The sequence below is a fragment of the Phyllopteryx taeniolatus genome, chromosome 1 (assembly GCF_024500385.1).
Source record: "Phyllopteryx taeniolatus isolate TA_2022b chromosome 1, UOR_Ptae_1.2, whole genome shotgun sequence".
NCBI lineage: Eukaryota > Metazoa > Chordata > Actinopteri > Syngnathiformes > Syngnathidae > Phyllopteryx > Phyllopteryx taeniolatus.
In genome coordinates, this window is record NC_084502.1 from 15,812,299 (window position 1) to 15,826,076 (window position 13,778).

The 13,778-nt window shown below is 40.7% G+C and overlaps 2 protein-coding genes across 3 annotated transcripts in view; one reads left to right on the plus strand and one right to left on the minus strand.

Moving 5' to 3' along the window:
- Positions 1 to 9,496, minus strand: part of map3k2 (mitogen-activated protein kinase kinase kinase 2) — a 27,007-nt gene extending 17,511 nt beyond the window's left edge. Inside the window, exons 1-10 of the mRNA XM_061775216.1 lie at positions 9,148 to 9,496; positions 5,828 to 5,895; positions 4,396 to 4,514; positions 4,004 to 4,044; positions 3,819 to 3,918; positions 1,787 to 1,900; positions 1,603 to 1,699; positions 1,242 to 1,372; positions 1,085 to 1,164; positions 933 to 997 (exon numbers count right to left, since the gene is read on the minus strand). Coding sequence (XP_061631200.1) covers positions 933 to 997; positions 1,085 to 1,164; positions 1,242 to 1,372; positions 1,603 to 1,699; positions 1,787 to 1,900; positions 3,819 to 3,918; positions 4,004 to 4,044; positions 4,396 to 4,514; positions 5,828 to 5,834 — 754 coding nt within the window. The 5' untranslated portion in view covers positions 5,835 to 5,895; positions 9,148 to 9,496. The remainder of the gene's footprint in view (positions 1 to 932; positions 998 to 1,084; positions 1,165 to 1,241; positions 1,373 to 1,602; positions 1,700 to 1,786; positions 1,901 to 3,818; positions 3,919 to 4,003; positions 4,045 to 4,395; positions 4,515 to 5,827; positions 5,896 to 9,147) is intronic.
- A 1,323-nt stretch (positions 9,497 to 10,819) lies between these two features.
- On the plus strand, positions 10,820 to 13,186 carry sumo1 (small ubiquitin like modifier 1). 2 transcript variants are annotated; one of them, XM_061775230.1, is made up of 6 exons: positions 10,820 to 10,977; positions 11,320 to 11,394; positions 11,566 to 11,643; positions 12,347 to 12,418; positions 12,504 to 12,533; positions 12,669 to 13,186. In XM_061775230.1, exons 1-6 carry the CDS (start codon positions 10,966 to 10,968, stop codon positions 12,741 to 12,743), a joined length of 342 nt encoding a protein of 113 aa, XP_061631214.1. In that variant the 5' UTR covers positions 10,820 to 10,965; the 3' UTR covers positions 12,744 to 13,186. The 2 variants fall into 2 exon arrangements, with proteins under 2 accessions (XP_061631214.1, XP_061631220.1); XM_061775236.1 differs by having other exon boundaries at positions 12,504 to 13,186.
- Positions 13,187 to 13,778: the final 592 nt, after the last annotated feature.

A 13,778-nucleotide genomic window follows, 5' to 3' on the forward strand; every position in this document is an offset into this window, starting at 1 on the left:
TAGCGTCCTTTTCCACTGTCTTTTTCCGAGAGAAGAACTTAGTTATAGGTAGTTGTTGCCGCTCTTTTTTCTTCTGGGCGAGAAGATTCTTATAAACAGACATGCCACCTTCGATAGTTAACACCTTCCTTTGCCTTTTGGGTTGCGACCGGAAGTGTCCTTGTCGGTCCAGCACGCTTCGTCGACATTGTTGTTATGTCTGGGAGAAAACTTGCAAACAGGAGGCACTTTAGAGTTACACTGCTAGCAATCGAACACTAATCTAAATTTAGCAAGCCGAACGCATTCTGTGCTATACAGGAGACACGGTACGGAGGAGATGGATTCAAATTGGTTTACAGTACCGCAGCCAATCAGGACGCAGAATACAATGCGGGGGGGGGGGGGGGGGTTGTACGCCGTAAAAAACAGCATGCAGAATTGCACTGTAAAGAATATGGGAATTCAATTAGGACATAATGCGGGTTTGTACGCTGTAAAAAACAGCATGCAGAATTGCACTGTAAAGAATATGGGAATTCAATTAGGACAGAATGCGGGTTCGTACGCTGTAAAAAACAGCATGCAAAATTGCGCTGGGAAAAAATCTGCGAAGTCGTGAAACCGCGATGGTCGAACCGCGAAGTAGCAAGGGTTGACTGTATTTCAGTTTTTCTTTTTTAACAAATCTGTAAAAATTTCAACAATTCCGTTTTTTTCTGTCAATATGGGGTGCTGTGTGTACCTTAATGTGGGAAAAAATGAACTTAAATGATTTTAGCAAATGGCTGCAATATTAAAAAGACTGAAAAAATTAAGGGGGTCCGAATACTTTCCATAACCACTGCACGCATACACGCGCACACACGCACACGCACACACACGCACACGCACACACACACACACGCATGCGCGCGCGCACACACACACACACACACACACACACACTGCACCTGGAAAGTCCTGATGGTTGTCAGGGTAACTTTGTGCTCTTGGCATCCTTGACTTGGGGTATTCACTGTTTAAAAGAAAGGAAGAAAGGGTCTCTGTCAAGTACGGTACCATGGCCATTCATTCCAGCATGATTAAACCAGAGCGTCTCCACCTGTCCAATGGGCTGTCTAAAGAAGGACAACTTCCAGACGCAGAGTTCTCTGGACTGCTCATGCTCAGGGGGTCCAGCATCTGAGAAGAAAAAAGCCCCACCACTCAGACTTCCTCTGTGTGTGGAGAAATTAAAGTTTTCGAAGCAGAAGGAGCACCTGGTCCATGCTCTCTGGAATGAACTCTCCTTCACTGTTAATGCTCGTGAAGGAGCCGTTCCTTGCCACTTGCTGGAGTGCGTCAGGAATGTATCCAGGTGGAGGAGAGCTACGGTCTGTCGAATGAGACCCTGAGCCAGGGGGAAATAACAGTTACTCAAGATCAAATTATAATGCTAAAACATTGGATTTATTAAAAGGTGAAACTTGTAACCCTGAAGGCTAAGGGGTGGCAATCTCTGGGGATTTGATTTCTGATTATAATTTTTATTATTTTTTTAAATAATAATCCATGTACATGGTGATTATGGAGAAGGGAATTAGTGAATGATTCTGAACACAGCCATTGTCATTCTCTCACCTAATGACGCAAGCATGTTCTTCTTGTCTGTGACTCTGAATCCTGTGTTGTCCAACTCTTCACACGAAGGCAGAAGGCCCATATTACAGGAAGAGTCCTGGAAAAAGAACGCAGGAACACAAAATTATCTGAAAAATAAGCGCAACTAGAGGGTAAGGTCGGCGTGAGACTCAACCCAAGTGACCTGCGAGGAGATCTGTAAGACCAAGAGGATCTTCAGACTCTTCATGTGAACACTTCGATCTAGTAGCTCCACGGCCTTATCCAGGTCATCCTGAACAGTAAGCGGAATCACCAGCTGCAAGAGTCAAGGAGCGAAATGAGTGAGAAAAGCCAAGCGCTGCTCAGTAAAACATGGACATGCTCACTGACTCAATTGTTTATGTTTGGCCTGCCGGACACCGAGCGACGCGACCGAACTGTCATGCAGTCTGCATGGTTCTGCAACTAATTTTTATGAATGGAAAACTGTTGGCAACTAGTTTATGGCGATTGGTCATGTAGCTTTGTGTGGCACGGAACGTCCAACCATCAGCTGTGACTGCGATTGATTCATCCTTTACTTTATTTTACTTTAGGGCTCTTTCTTCCTCTCTTCTTGTGTAATTGAACTAGCAGTATTAGTCTAGCCAGTAGCCACAGGCTTGTTTACTGCGCTCACCGAAAAAAGTAGTCCCATCACACGTGCTGGAAGAGGCTTGATGAAGAAATGTGTCTTCAATCTAGGCTTGTGTTTCATGAGATTAACTTAAATAATACCAATAATAACAACAACATTTAGTTTGGTAGCACTGTGAGCGCATATGGTTGTATGTGGATGGATGTACACATTTGAAAGGGCGTGTCGTTGTCTACCATTTCAAAGTCGACACAGGTTTGTGTATTTGAAGACTGCGATTTTCAGTTTCGATACAGAATCGTTACAGTCCTAATAGACACCAAATCTACCAAATGAAAGAATAGACTCCCCTCTTTCACTTGAAAAAAAATAAGTTTCTTTCTACCTTTTTCCATTCTTTAGTAACCATCAGTAGAACATGGGTAGGTTTCACTAAAACCAGCTGGGGATTGGGAATTTCTTTATATTTTTAACGAAACACTATGACGCTCAGAGCTACTTTGATGCATACATTTTTGCTTTCGTGACACACTGGACATCTGAACAGTGTTTTTATTTCATGAACTAGCTAAAACAACATTTAGGAATGCTTTTGATTTCACAGTAATAATGTATTAATACACATGCACTCTGATGGCAACTCTCCAGATGTACTGCAACATCAGTCATGGACTCCTACTGTTCAAAGCCACTACTTATATGGCGTTTGTGGTCCGCGTATACGTCCTAGATCTGTTGTACTTCTCACACTTATAACACACACACTTCTGCTTACTTCACTAGACATATGTTGTGAAATCTATACATATACAATATTCGTTCGAGTGTAAAAAGCGTCAATGTGTCCGATTGTGACCGCCCCCATTTCCACATTAAACAATATTGTATGGGTGGGGGGGGGGGGGACTAGAAACTGTCTAAAACTGAAACGTATCTTTTTTTCTAAAATGGTGCACTGCTACCCTTCGTTGGTGTTTTTTGGTCATTAACACTCTGCATTGTTGATACTTAGCACAGTGAGAGCCTCCCAAAGCCATTATCGCGGGGGGGGGAAAAAAAAATACGTAAAAATATGTTCTCTCCACTGAATCTTCAGATTTTTGCGAGTTAAAATAGCAAAGTCTGAGAAAAGATTTTTGCAGCGGTCTATTATATTTTACAGTAATTATAAACGATATTTATAATTCCATTTATACCAGTGCTGCCGAAATGCACGAGCGATACATGGAAAGTCTTTCTGCTGCCGAAATGCACGAGTGGAGTCCCTGAATGGGGCTGTCATTGCCAATAGCATCTCAAATATCCAGTCTCTTCTTTGATCCTGCCCATTTCTTCTCTGTATTATTATAATCTAGCTACAATGGCCATGGATATCCGCTTTTTCCCTGACAATCAAATGTTGTTGATTGGCTGTACAATAATGTATGCGGCACCTCAAAAGTTTTATCCCCCCCAATAAGAACACCGAGGGTCGTAGTTTTTCCATTGCAGCGAGTCACCAGGTGTGCGAGGGTCAGTCGCCTCGCCTTCTGTAGCGTCAATTGGTGTGCGGCTGGCCTTCACACAGGGTCATGATGAATAATAGTCCTGGCTCTACCTCGTTGTTGCTGTAGTGAAGGTCCATGATCTGACCGAAAGCCACCTTTGCTTTTTCCCTCAGGTCGTCCAACTTGATGGGGCGGGAGAATTGCAAAATCCTACATAGATGAGGAGAAGAGGTCAAGGTCAAGTGTTGCGCAGTCACAGAGCTATACAGTTCACAAAAGCCAGTCTGAGCTTCACCTCTTCTCTCCTTTAAACTCGAACTTCACTCTAACGTCGTTCTGTCCCAAATACAAACAGTGAGAGAAAGTCAAATGACAGCAAAATGACATGCATTTTTAAGATAACCTCTTGCGCAGTGTTTCCCAACCTTTAGTGAGCCAAGACACATAGTCTTCTGGCATCTAGTGGAAGAGCATTTAATTGTTCTCCCTGTCACTATACATCGCTGGCGTCGATAGATGAACAAAGATGCATTACTTGTAGCAAACGCATTTCTAACAAATTCAGCGAAATTGGATAGTTTCCCACGTCTCATCTAATGATCTCTCGGGGTACACTGGTTGGGAATCACTGTTCGAGGAGAGGGCTAAAAATAAATCCAAAAATCTGACACTGAGTACAGGGCTTACCAGGTTCTTGGGGGAGGAAGCTTTGGGTTTGCCTAGATCTGACAGGAACCCGGCAGGACGGCTGGAGCGATGGAGTACTGCCAGGTCCTGCATGATTGACTGCAGCGCCTCCTGCTCATCTACTCATTTAATTGGCACACAAGTGTAAAAGGAAGTTAAACCATGTTAAAATTAACAAAACTATGAAAACCTTGATAACAAACAAGAGCATATGGTGACACTCAAATCTAGTCCAAACTTCGAGTGTAAAGTGGAAGCCCCTAAAGTTGTACAATTTGGCATTTGACCAAGGTTTGGGGGAAAATATACTGTACCTCCAAATCAGAGCTGAGCAATATGGTGTTAAAATCAAGTCTCCGGTTTCCAAGTGTAATTGTCCATCTGTATGCCCATCTGACCCCCCAATAAAAAGAAAAGACGCGTGACATTCTTCTAATGGAGTTTGCTTATAGGATTTTTTGTTTTGCCTTCTCTGGTATGCTTTATTTCTTGCGAAACCAAACAGTTTTTTTCCCCCCAGAAATAACTTGTATAAATATCTACAGAAACAATATAAATATTTTCTTTACAGACAATATAAAAACAACATAAATTTTTTTTATAATAAAAATGCCTAGGAAATGTCTTTTTGGTATTAATATGTAACAACACAACGGTCACTGAACTTAAAACTATAATCAGATTTCTTGCGCCCCCTACTGCTGGAATTCCAAATTACAACAAAGCGGCCCGTCGCTTCGATATGACGTCAGCGTCCTGTTACACCCCCCGCCCCCCTCTCTAAAAGGCACGCGATAAGGCTAAAAATAAACTAGCTTTTGGATTCAAATATACTGTACACAATGGCGATGTGGAGTAAATGTCTTTTGCGGAGCCGATCAATGAAGTCATTGTTCAGATCGGCAATTTATGACAAAGCCGATCAGCATAAAATGCTTATTATCGGCCGATACCAATCAAGCGGATCAGATCTTAAGGATGGAACCCTGTCCCCCTGTACTGCACAAATTCAATAAAAAAAAAAAAAAAAGCTGTGGGCCGGATATTGCCAGGGAATCCGTGAATAAAAAAAGATGAGTAGCTGGGTCCACAAAGTCTGAACTGCAATATGGGGCGGGGGGTTATTATTATTATTTTTATAAGTGTTGCAACAAAAAGCCAAAGGAAAAATTATCACTCTTTTGATGCCAATTATATAATACTGATGATTCGTGAGATATGCTGAGGTCTCGCATGACATGACATGCCGCTATTTCCCCAAAAAAGTTAACCAGATTTAAATTACGCAACCTCACAGGCAGTTAACATTAGAGGTTCCACTGTGCATGAAATTCTGATTTTTTTGTTACTTCTCATCTGCTTTAATGCCAACGTTGAATAATGATTGCTGAATAAGATGTCAAGTTGTCATGTAAAATACACTTCTACATACCCATCATAATGGCCCAATGTTTGACCCAAGAGGAAAGAGGATTCTCCCATCAAAGAGTTTCCTTCCTCCTGTAAGACACAAGTTAGAGCAAGAAGATGAGCACAAATGACACTCAGACATCTTTTCTTCATGCAGCACCATGTTTACCTCCAGATTGTGACTGTCCAATGAAAATGCATTTCCACTCAAAATCTCCACATTTTGTGAGTTGTCCATAAAACTATTTTTTTTCTGGATCAGTCAACAACAAGACTACTACATAAATTGAGTTGACACATATGATAGTCACATCAGAGAGTCCCATTGACGAGACTGCACTGTAAAATGCACACATGCAGGGAGGGTTGTCTTTCTGCGAGATGTACATTCCAGGTGTGATTCCCAAACAGTGTGCCATAAGATATCATCAGGTGTGCTGGTTCCGGTGCTCTTATGTTTCAAGCTACTGAGACGCCATCAGATGAAAAAATAACCTCAGTCTTTAAATGTGCGATAATGTGGGATTGTGTAATAGGTAGGGCTCGGACTCGCTGCCTAAATCCCTATTCGCAGTGACAGTAACAAATGACTAGCAAATCACAATCAAACTGTTACTCCTCGTACTATTCCGAAATAAAAACATGACATTGTCCAACAAAAGAAAACTCATACAAAATCAGCAGTGACTCCCAACCAGTGTGCCGTGAGAGATCATCAGGTGTGCTGTGGTAATTTATCCAATTCCACCTAACAGGTCTGAAAATTCTTATTTACAAATAATGTATCATTGATCATCTATCTACACCAGCTACATATAGTGGCAGGGAGACCAATTAAATGCTCTTCCATTAGATAGCGGTGGATGCACAAAAAAAGTCTGGCGGACATTTTGAGGCTTATGTGTTAAAGGGTTAAACGTAAGAGTAGCAATAGAGGATGTCCGCTCCAGAGGTGGGTAGAGTAGCCAAATATTGTACTCATGTAAGAGTACTCTTACTCAAACAGCGCCCAATGCGGAAGTTGAAGTTGTAGTCTCGAGCACAATATAGTTGATAAATAAGCAATAATTGATAAATAAAAGTAGCGAGCGACATTTAGATCATTGTAACGGAGTAAAAGTACCGTTACTTCTTAACAGCAGAAGTGTTTTTTCTGGTCTCGTCAACTCCTGTGACCTATCCAAAGCAGGTCCAAGAGCGCACACAGGCGGAACCTCAGGCCAATGCGCTGGCATATTAGTCCGCCGCGGAGTAATATTCACAATTACATCTGTGTGTGGATGGGTGGAATGGATCTAGCTGCCACATTTCAAGGAGTACGAAACAGCCTATGATGACAGCGATGGCGACCCTACCCACCCAGGAAAAACTCATCGGATCTTTACGATTCACGTAAATGGCCTATTTTGAGTTCTAAACTGCGAATTTCCCCGAAAGGCGAATGATTTGCATGTATGTTGTTTGCCTCTTCCACTAACAAAGCACAAATACCTCTTTTCAATCTGTAAAATAAATAACATACACGGTCGCGTCCACCTCCTTACTATCCAAAATGCAGTGGCCAACCCACGATCGCTACTTGAAGTCACCACTAAAAAAAGGAAAACAAAACGTATATGTTGTGTTAATGTAGTTAACTTCGCTTGTGGTTGTTGGTCAAATGTCAATGATTGGGTAGTCTTATAGTTTTGACCAAAGAATGAGGATGAACTAACTAACATTAACTAAGTTACAAGACTATTGGTCGACATTGAACTTGTAATGATGTGGACGAATTAGCTTAAATAATAGTACTCACGTCGTTCAGCAAAATATTTGGTATGTCTTGAGTAATCTTTTGAAGAATGCAGTCATTTTGCATGGCGACAAATGCGATGAAACAGTTTACTCCTTAAAAAAATGGAAGTCTGTGGCATGATCAGAACAAAATTTTCTATAATCTATGTACTTTACTACCTACTCAAGATGATAGCTTTAATCACAGCTTTTGCATGATACGATCCTTAAAGCAAATAAGAATTTTCAACCACTTATAATGAATACTGTATTTCCCAAGATATTGTTGTCAAGGTTACAAAAGAATAGCTTTGTGTGTTTGTGGGGGGGGGGGTTTTGACTTACAACTTCAGCCATCAAGTAGTATTATCTTTGTAGCAGCAAAATTCATAGTTACACACAAGAGCTTTATAAGTTGGTACATTTTGACAGATTCTCATTTTTGGGAAATCTTGTTACTTTACTATTTCTTGTTGGGTAAGCCCATTTTTCAAATCCATTAGCACAGCTTTACTGTATATTTTTCTATGCTTCTGCCAAATTTGATGTAAATTGGTCGAGCTGCAGACTCATTTTTGGACCTACTGCTGGCCAGGTCCCTTGTGATGTTACCGTAACCTACCATTATGGCTAAAATTTTCTGTCGCTTATAGCACCAATTTCATGAATTTTAACTCGTAACATTGCTATATTTATTTGTTCTTATGTATTTTGACAACTTATGGAGTTTTTGTTCTTTCTGGACAGTAAATTAGTTTTTTTTCCTATGCATGTTTAAGAGCCAAATAAACCACACATCACCTGACTGTCATGATGACCATGGCCTTTCGCTTTCTTTGTACCAATTCTAATTACTTTAAGTTCATCATTATTATGTTGTCTATATGTGTTTAGCAAGCTGTCCAATGATTCTGAAAGTTCCACACAACAACGTTTTTTCCCCAACAAAAAAAGGTCACAAAATCTCGACCTCTAATGTCTTTCCATTGAGACGTTGGCCAGAAACTGGTGCAATTAAATCGGTTTTAAAGATTCATGACTTCCTTAATATTTGTCGCAGGATAATTATAACACTGGAATAGCCTTTGAAAGATCTGTCTGATAATGTTGGTCTCTTGTAATTGAATTAATCTATTAAATCTCACACACAGAATAAAATATGAGTTGAAAAACACTGCAGGCACATTACTTGACAACAAACATTGCAGCCGTGTTTATGGCCTGCTTTGCAGAGAATTAGCCCAAATGCTTTCGACGAGCGCGGCTAGCTGACGCTTCACGGCAACTTTCGTGAATGGATTTTTCGATTCCAAGCGAAGCAGCTACAGTTATTGACGGCCATGTCATCTCACGACATACGTCGACGTACTTGTGACTACCAAATAATCTTGGTGACCAAACGCAGGAGACACTTCGGCGTTCAGTTAGCTGTCAGGCCACGGAAGTTGCCAAGCGATGCTAAAGCTAACTGCGGGCAAATGGTGAAGCTATTCAACGCTCTCTTGCTGTGGGGTAACATAATTGCAATAAGACTCCGGCTTTGATATCGTATTTCAGATATCTTACCTGGATGGAAGGGAATTCACCCCGTCATCCACAGGGCCGGAGCTTGGCGCCCCGGGCCCCGCGGAAGAGCCGCCGCCGCGAGCCGAAGTTTGGCACCGAGCTGACAAGTTCGCTCGAGACCTGCTCGGGACACGACGACGACGAGGCCCTCGGGCTGTCACGAGCCCCGTCTGTCCTGGAATACGAACGTCGAACGTGCCATTGAGCCAACGGTGGAGCCCCTTCTCTGTAGATTTTTTTTAACGAAGTTTATTTTGATTTTATGCTACTTTTCGCCGTGTTGGCTGACTGCGATAGCTTTTGCTTGATTTGGCCTTAACAGCATCAAGTTACTGGATTGTTGATAGTGAGTGCCGGAAGTCGGTTCACTTTTAACAAGATAAACGTGTAATACAATGTCATATAATGGGAACGCTTTTATTTTCTAGCCGAACACAAGAAAGTCCGTTTTAAAAAAAAACAATTTATTATGCTTATCTGACATGTCATAACCTTCGACCAATTTGGAAGAATGTGCAAAAATACAACTAAAGATTGACAATAATTTGAGAAAGTACATCCACTAAATGCAACTTAAACTATGTGAAACAGTGTTGCAGTCAACAAAATGAGCAAAACTACTTCTTTTTTTTTCTATTTCAACAAAATGGACATTGACAAAATGAAATCGTTTTCAGTGTTTTCAAATGACTGCACACTTTCTTTTACTGCACAGTTTCACACATATTAAAACGATCATGACCAAAAATGCATGACTTATTCCAAAGCACTTTTTTTTGTCAATTTACAAGCAAAACAGACACAACAACAATAACACGCCCAGAGTCAGCTGGGATAGGCTTCAGCACACCCGCGACGCTAGCGAGGATAAGCAGTATGGAAAATGAATGAGTCCACAAGAGGAGCCAGGAATTTTAAATAAAAACAATTAAACGAGCGGCACGGTGGCCGACTGGTTACAGCGTCAGCCTCACAGTTCTGAGGACCCGGGTTCAATCCCCGGCCCCGCCTGTGTGGAGTTTGCATGTTCTCCCCGTGCCTGCGTGGGTTTTCTCCGGGCACTCCGGTTTCCTCCCACATCCCAAAAACATGCATGAATTGGAGACTCTAAATTGCCCGTAGGCATGACTGTGAGGGCGAATGGTTGTTTGTTCCTATGTGCCCTGCGATTGGCTGGCAACCAGTTCAGGGTGTACCCCGCCTCCTGCCCGATGACAGCTGGGATAGGCTCCAGCACGCCCGCGACCCTAGTGAGGAGAAGCAGCTAAGAAAATGGATGGATGGATGGACAATTAAACGAGGAGAAAGCTACAATTTCATTCGCTTTATTTTGTTGTTTTGTTTTTAGCGTTAAATATGGTACTAAAGTATTAAAAAAGGTTTTGAATGGCAAAAGTTTGATTTGTGCATATGAAATTATGAAAAAATAAGTATTCAATCTATAACACATCTTGTTTACTTTTTTGCTACCATTATTGAAGAAACCAAACAATGCATTTTACCAATGAAGAGTGAAGTCAGAGTCATAAACCGATATAACTCCTTACGGAATGTATCAGTCGAGGGATAGCCAAACGTTTTCTTTGGCGGACATGATATTCTTATTTTGAAAGTGAATTCGTTGTTTTGAGATCGTTCCGGTTTGTTGACGCTAAAAAAAAATAATTAAAAAAACGTATTTTGAAAGTGAAGCGTTGGTGTGCGTAATTTCCGTTTCCTGTGAGTCACATTAACAACATCTCGTCTGAGTTAAGCTAAGTGTGCTTATGAGCTAACCTTCTCTCATTCTATTAGTGCATTTCTCCCATAGAGGAAAAGATGTCAGATACGGTGAGATGAAATTATTTAGTAGCGATTTAAGTTCTTCACGTCCATGTAACGCAAAACGAGACACCACAGTGCCTTATGGTTGTCACTTTGTATCTTGGAGCTCTCGTATGCTAACTGTTAGCTCACGTAACTAGCCAGAGGCCCAAAACTCCCCTTAAACATCACCCAGTTTAGCTTATAGCTCAAACTTCGCAAAATCTGTTTTCGCAACGTGAATTTTCGACGGTGTTCCAAATACAACTTTCATTGACGTTCTTACTCTTCTCCGTTCATTCTGAAGGAATCCTTTGTATACTTTTCACGACAATGACGATTAATAGTGTACTCGTTGTTGTTTTGTAGGAGACAAAACCCTCGAGCCAAGACTGCGGTGATAAGAAGGATGGGGAGTACATCAAGTTGAAGGTGATCGGGCAGGTAGGAGCATTTCTGAAATCTCCAAAATATTGTAACGTTCGTGCTTGTTATCTTGGCACATGACACATTTGATAGGTTTCATGGCAGGATGGACAAAAAATACATATACCCTCCTTACCTAATAACAGTTATTAGCCTTATTGTTTGATGGACCCACTCTTGTGTCCACAGGACAGCAGTGAAATCCACTTTAAAGTGAAGATGACAACACATCTGAAAAAGCTGAAGGAGTCTTACAGCCAGAGACAGGTTAGCACTCACAAAGTATATCGGGACCTGAACCTCATATTTAAAAAAAAATAAATAATAATAGTAATAATAAAAAAAGTTTATTTAGCAATGTGACAAGATTTCCCAAAAATGACAGTCTGTCAAAATGCGAAGGAATGGCCAGTTCATCTTAAGTTACAATGCACCAAGAATTTTTTTAATCAGATGATGGAAATTGAGTGTTTTTGTTTGTGGTAAAAATTGCCTTTTTCGGGCTTCTTTTTGTGTGATATTGCCTCTAGAAAATCTGGTACCAAAAATGCCTTTAAATTTGAGTAAAAAAGCATAGTTTGATTATTTCTCAACTTATCTCTTTGACCGTTTAGTTTCGTCTGCTACTCGGTGGACCCCTTCTCGGATTGGCTGACAAGTTTGAGTTAACAATAGTATAGAAATTCTGAGTGGTTCTTAAAGTCAACGGTTCAAAATGAACATGACAGCACAAATGGAACATTATTCATGAGAAGAGCATTGTCGGCAGTAGAATAGGTCATTTCAGTCATTCGGAATTCAGTCATTTGTTTTAAGAGGCGTGTGAACTGCTCATTCAATGTTTCTTTGAAAATTCCACAAAGATGGTGGCCACTTGTCACATTGATAGTTTAGTTTAATTTAATGTATCTTTATCTTAATTAACTCGAGCGGTAGAAACTGGATCTTAAGGTGTGTGCATGTTTTGCAGGGCGTCCCGGCAAGTACACTCAGGTTTCTGTTTGAAGGACAGAGAATTGCAGATAATCAAACTCCAAAAGAGGTGCCTCCCATTAAAAATGATAACCACTTTGGTGTGCTCATCAACTTTAGGCACCTTAATAAAACACATTTTCTTCTCCTGACAGCTGGGAATGGAGGATGAGGACGTCATTGAGGTATATCAAGAACAGACAGGCGGACTTTGGAACGATTAAACCGCTTGTATTCGTACTTTGTATCTTGTTTTTTTATGAATTTATTTTGTTCACTTTCAAACCATCTGGATCAAAACTATCTGGGCTTCCATGCAGTGGGACAGAAAGGTGAGGATGAGGACTGGAGTGTGTTGCAGGAGGGCTCATGAGCTCACCATCTATGTCATGTGATGACACAACTGGGATTTGTATGGGAGTCTCTCTGGTTTCATCTCTCTCAAGGAAGCCATGTCCTGTAATGTCACGTACACAAACATTCTGCAGCAACGGCATCAGGATGTAAACAAGTGACATACAATTTTTGATGTACTTAATTTTAAGCATTGCATTTCCCTTGTACAGAATTGCAAAGCCCTACTGTTTGCTTTGGGGTGGTGATGCAATAATTTGTAAGAGACCACTGTCTACATTTGCAAATGTTTCCCATAAATTGATGTGGTATTGGGTATGGATTGTTTCTTTTTTTTTTAATAACAATGTTAACTGTGCTTGTACATGTTGGTGTCGGTTTTAGAGTGTTTGAGAGATAAAAACATGTTTATCTCCTGTGTGGTCTACTGCTCATATTGGAAGATTTCATTGTGTAAATAAAATGCTTGCTGCATCTGTTTGGACACACTTGGTTGGGTTGTGCTGTTGTGGTGGCAGCTCATCTCCATGCTGCTTCAATCCTATATACAGTAGTGTGAAGTTCCTAGAGAAAATTCATGTTTGCACACACATGTATGAACAGTTGAACGTCAGCTTCACTTCAACTGCAATGTCCAAGACGATGATCCAGGGAAAGGTCACAGTCTCCCAGCGCTGTGTGCTGCAACCATTGCAAGCTTTTACTGGATTCCAAGCACTGATAATTCTCCAGAGGAACCTTGATACAGATGGTTTGAGATTCTGATAATTTCCAAATAAAATATTTATGAAAGGAGAATGTAAGATCTTGTATTTTTGTTTTGACTGTTAGATGAGGAGCAATACCACGTGTGTCAGAAATGTTCCAGGACTGTTGTCACAAATAGATTTCAGTGGTTCTATTTTGGCTATTTAGATCTCCATAGAGTGACTCTCTGACATGGACTTAGTAAAAAAAAAAAAAAAAGTTTAATTTTCATTTGATTAATTTTTTTAAATACCTTGGTTTTATCATACGAGTGTCCAAAAAAGGCACCTCTGACACTTTATTAGGATTATTATTATTATTAGGATTCC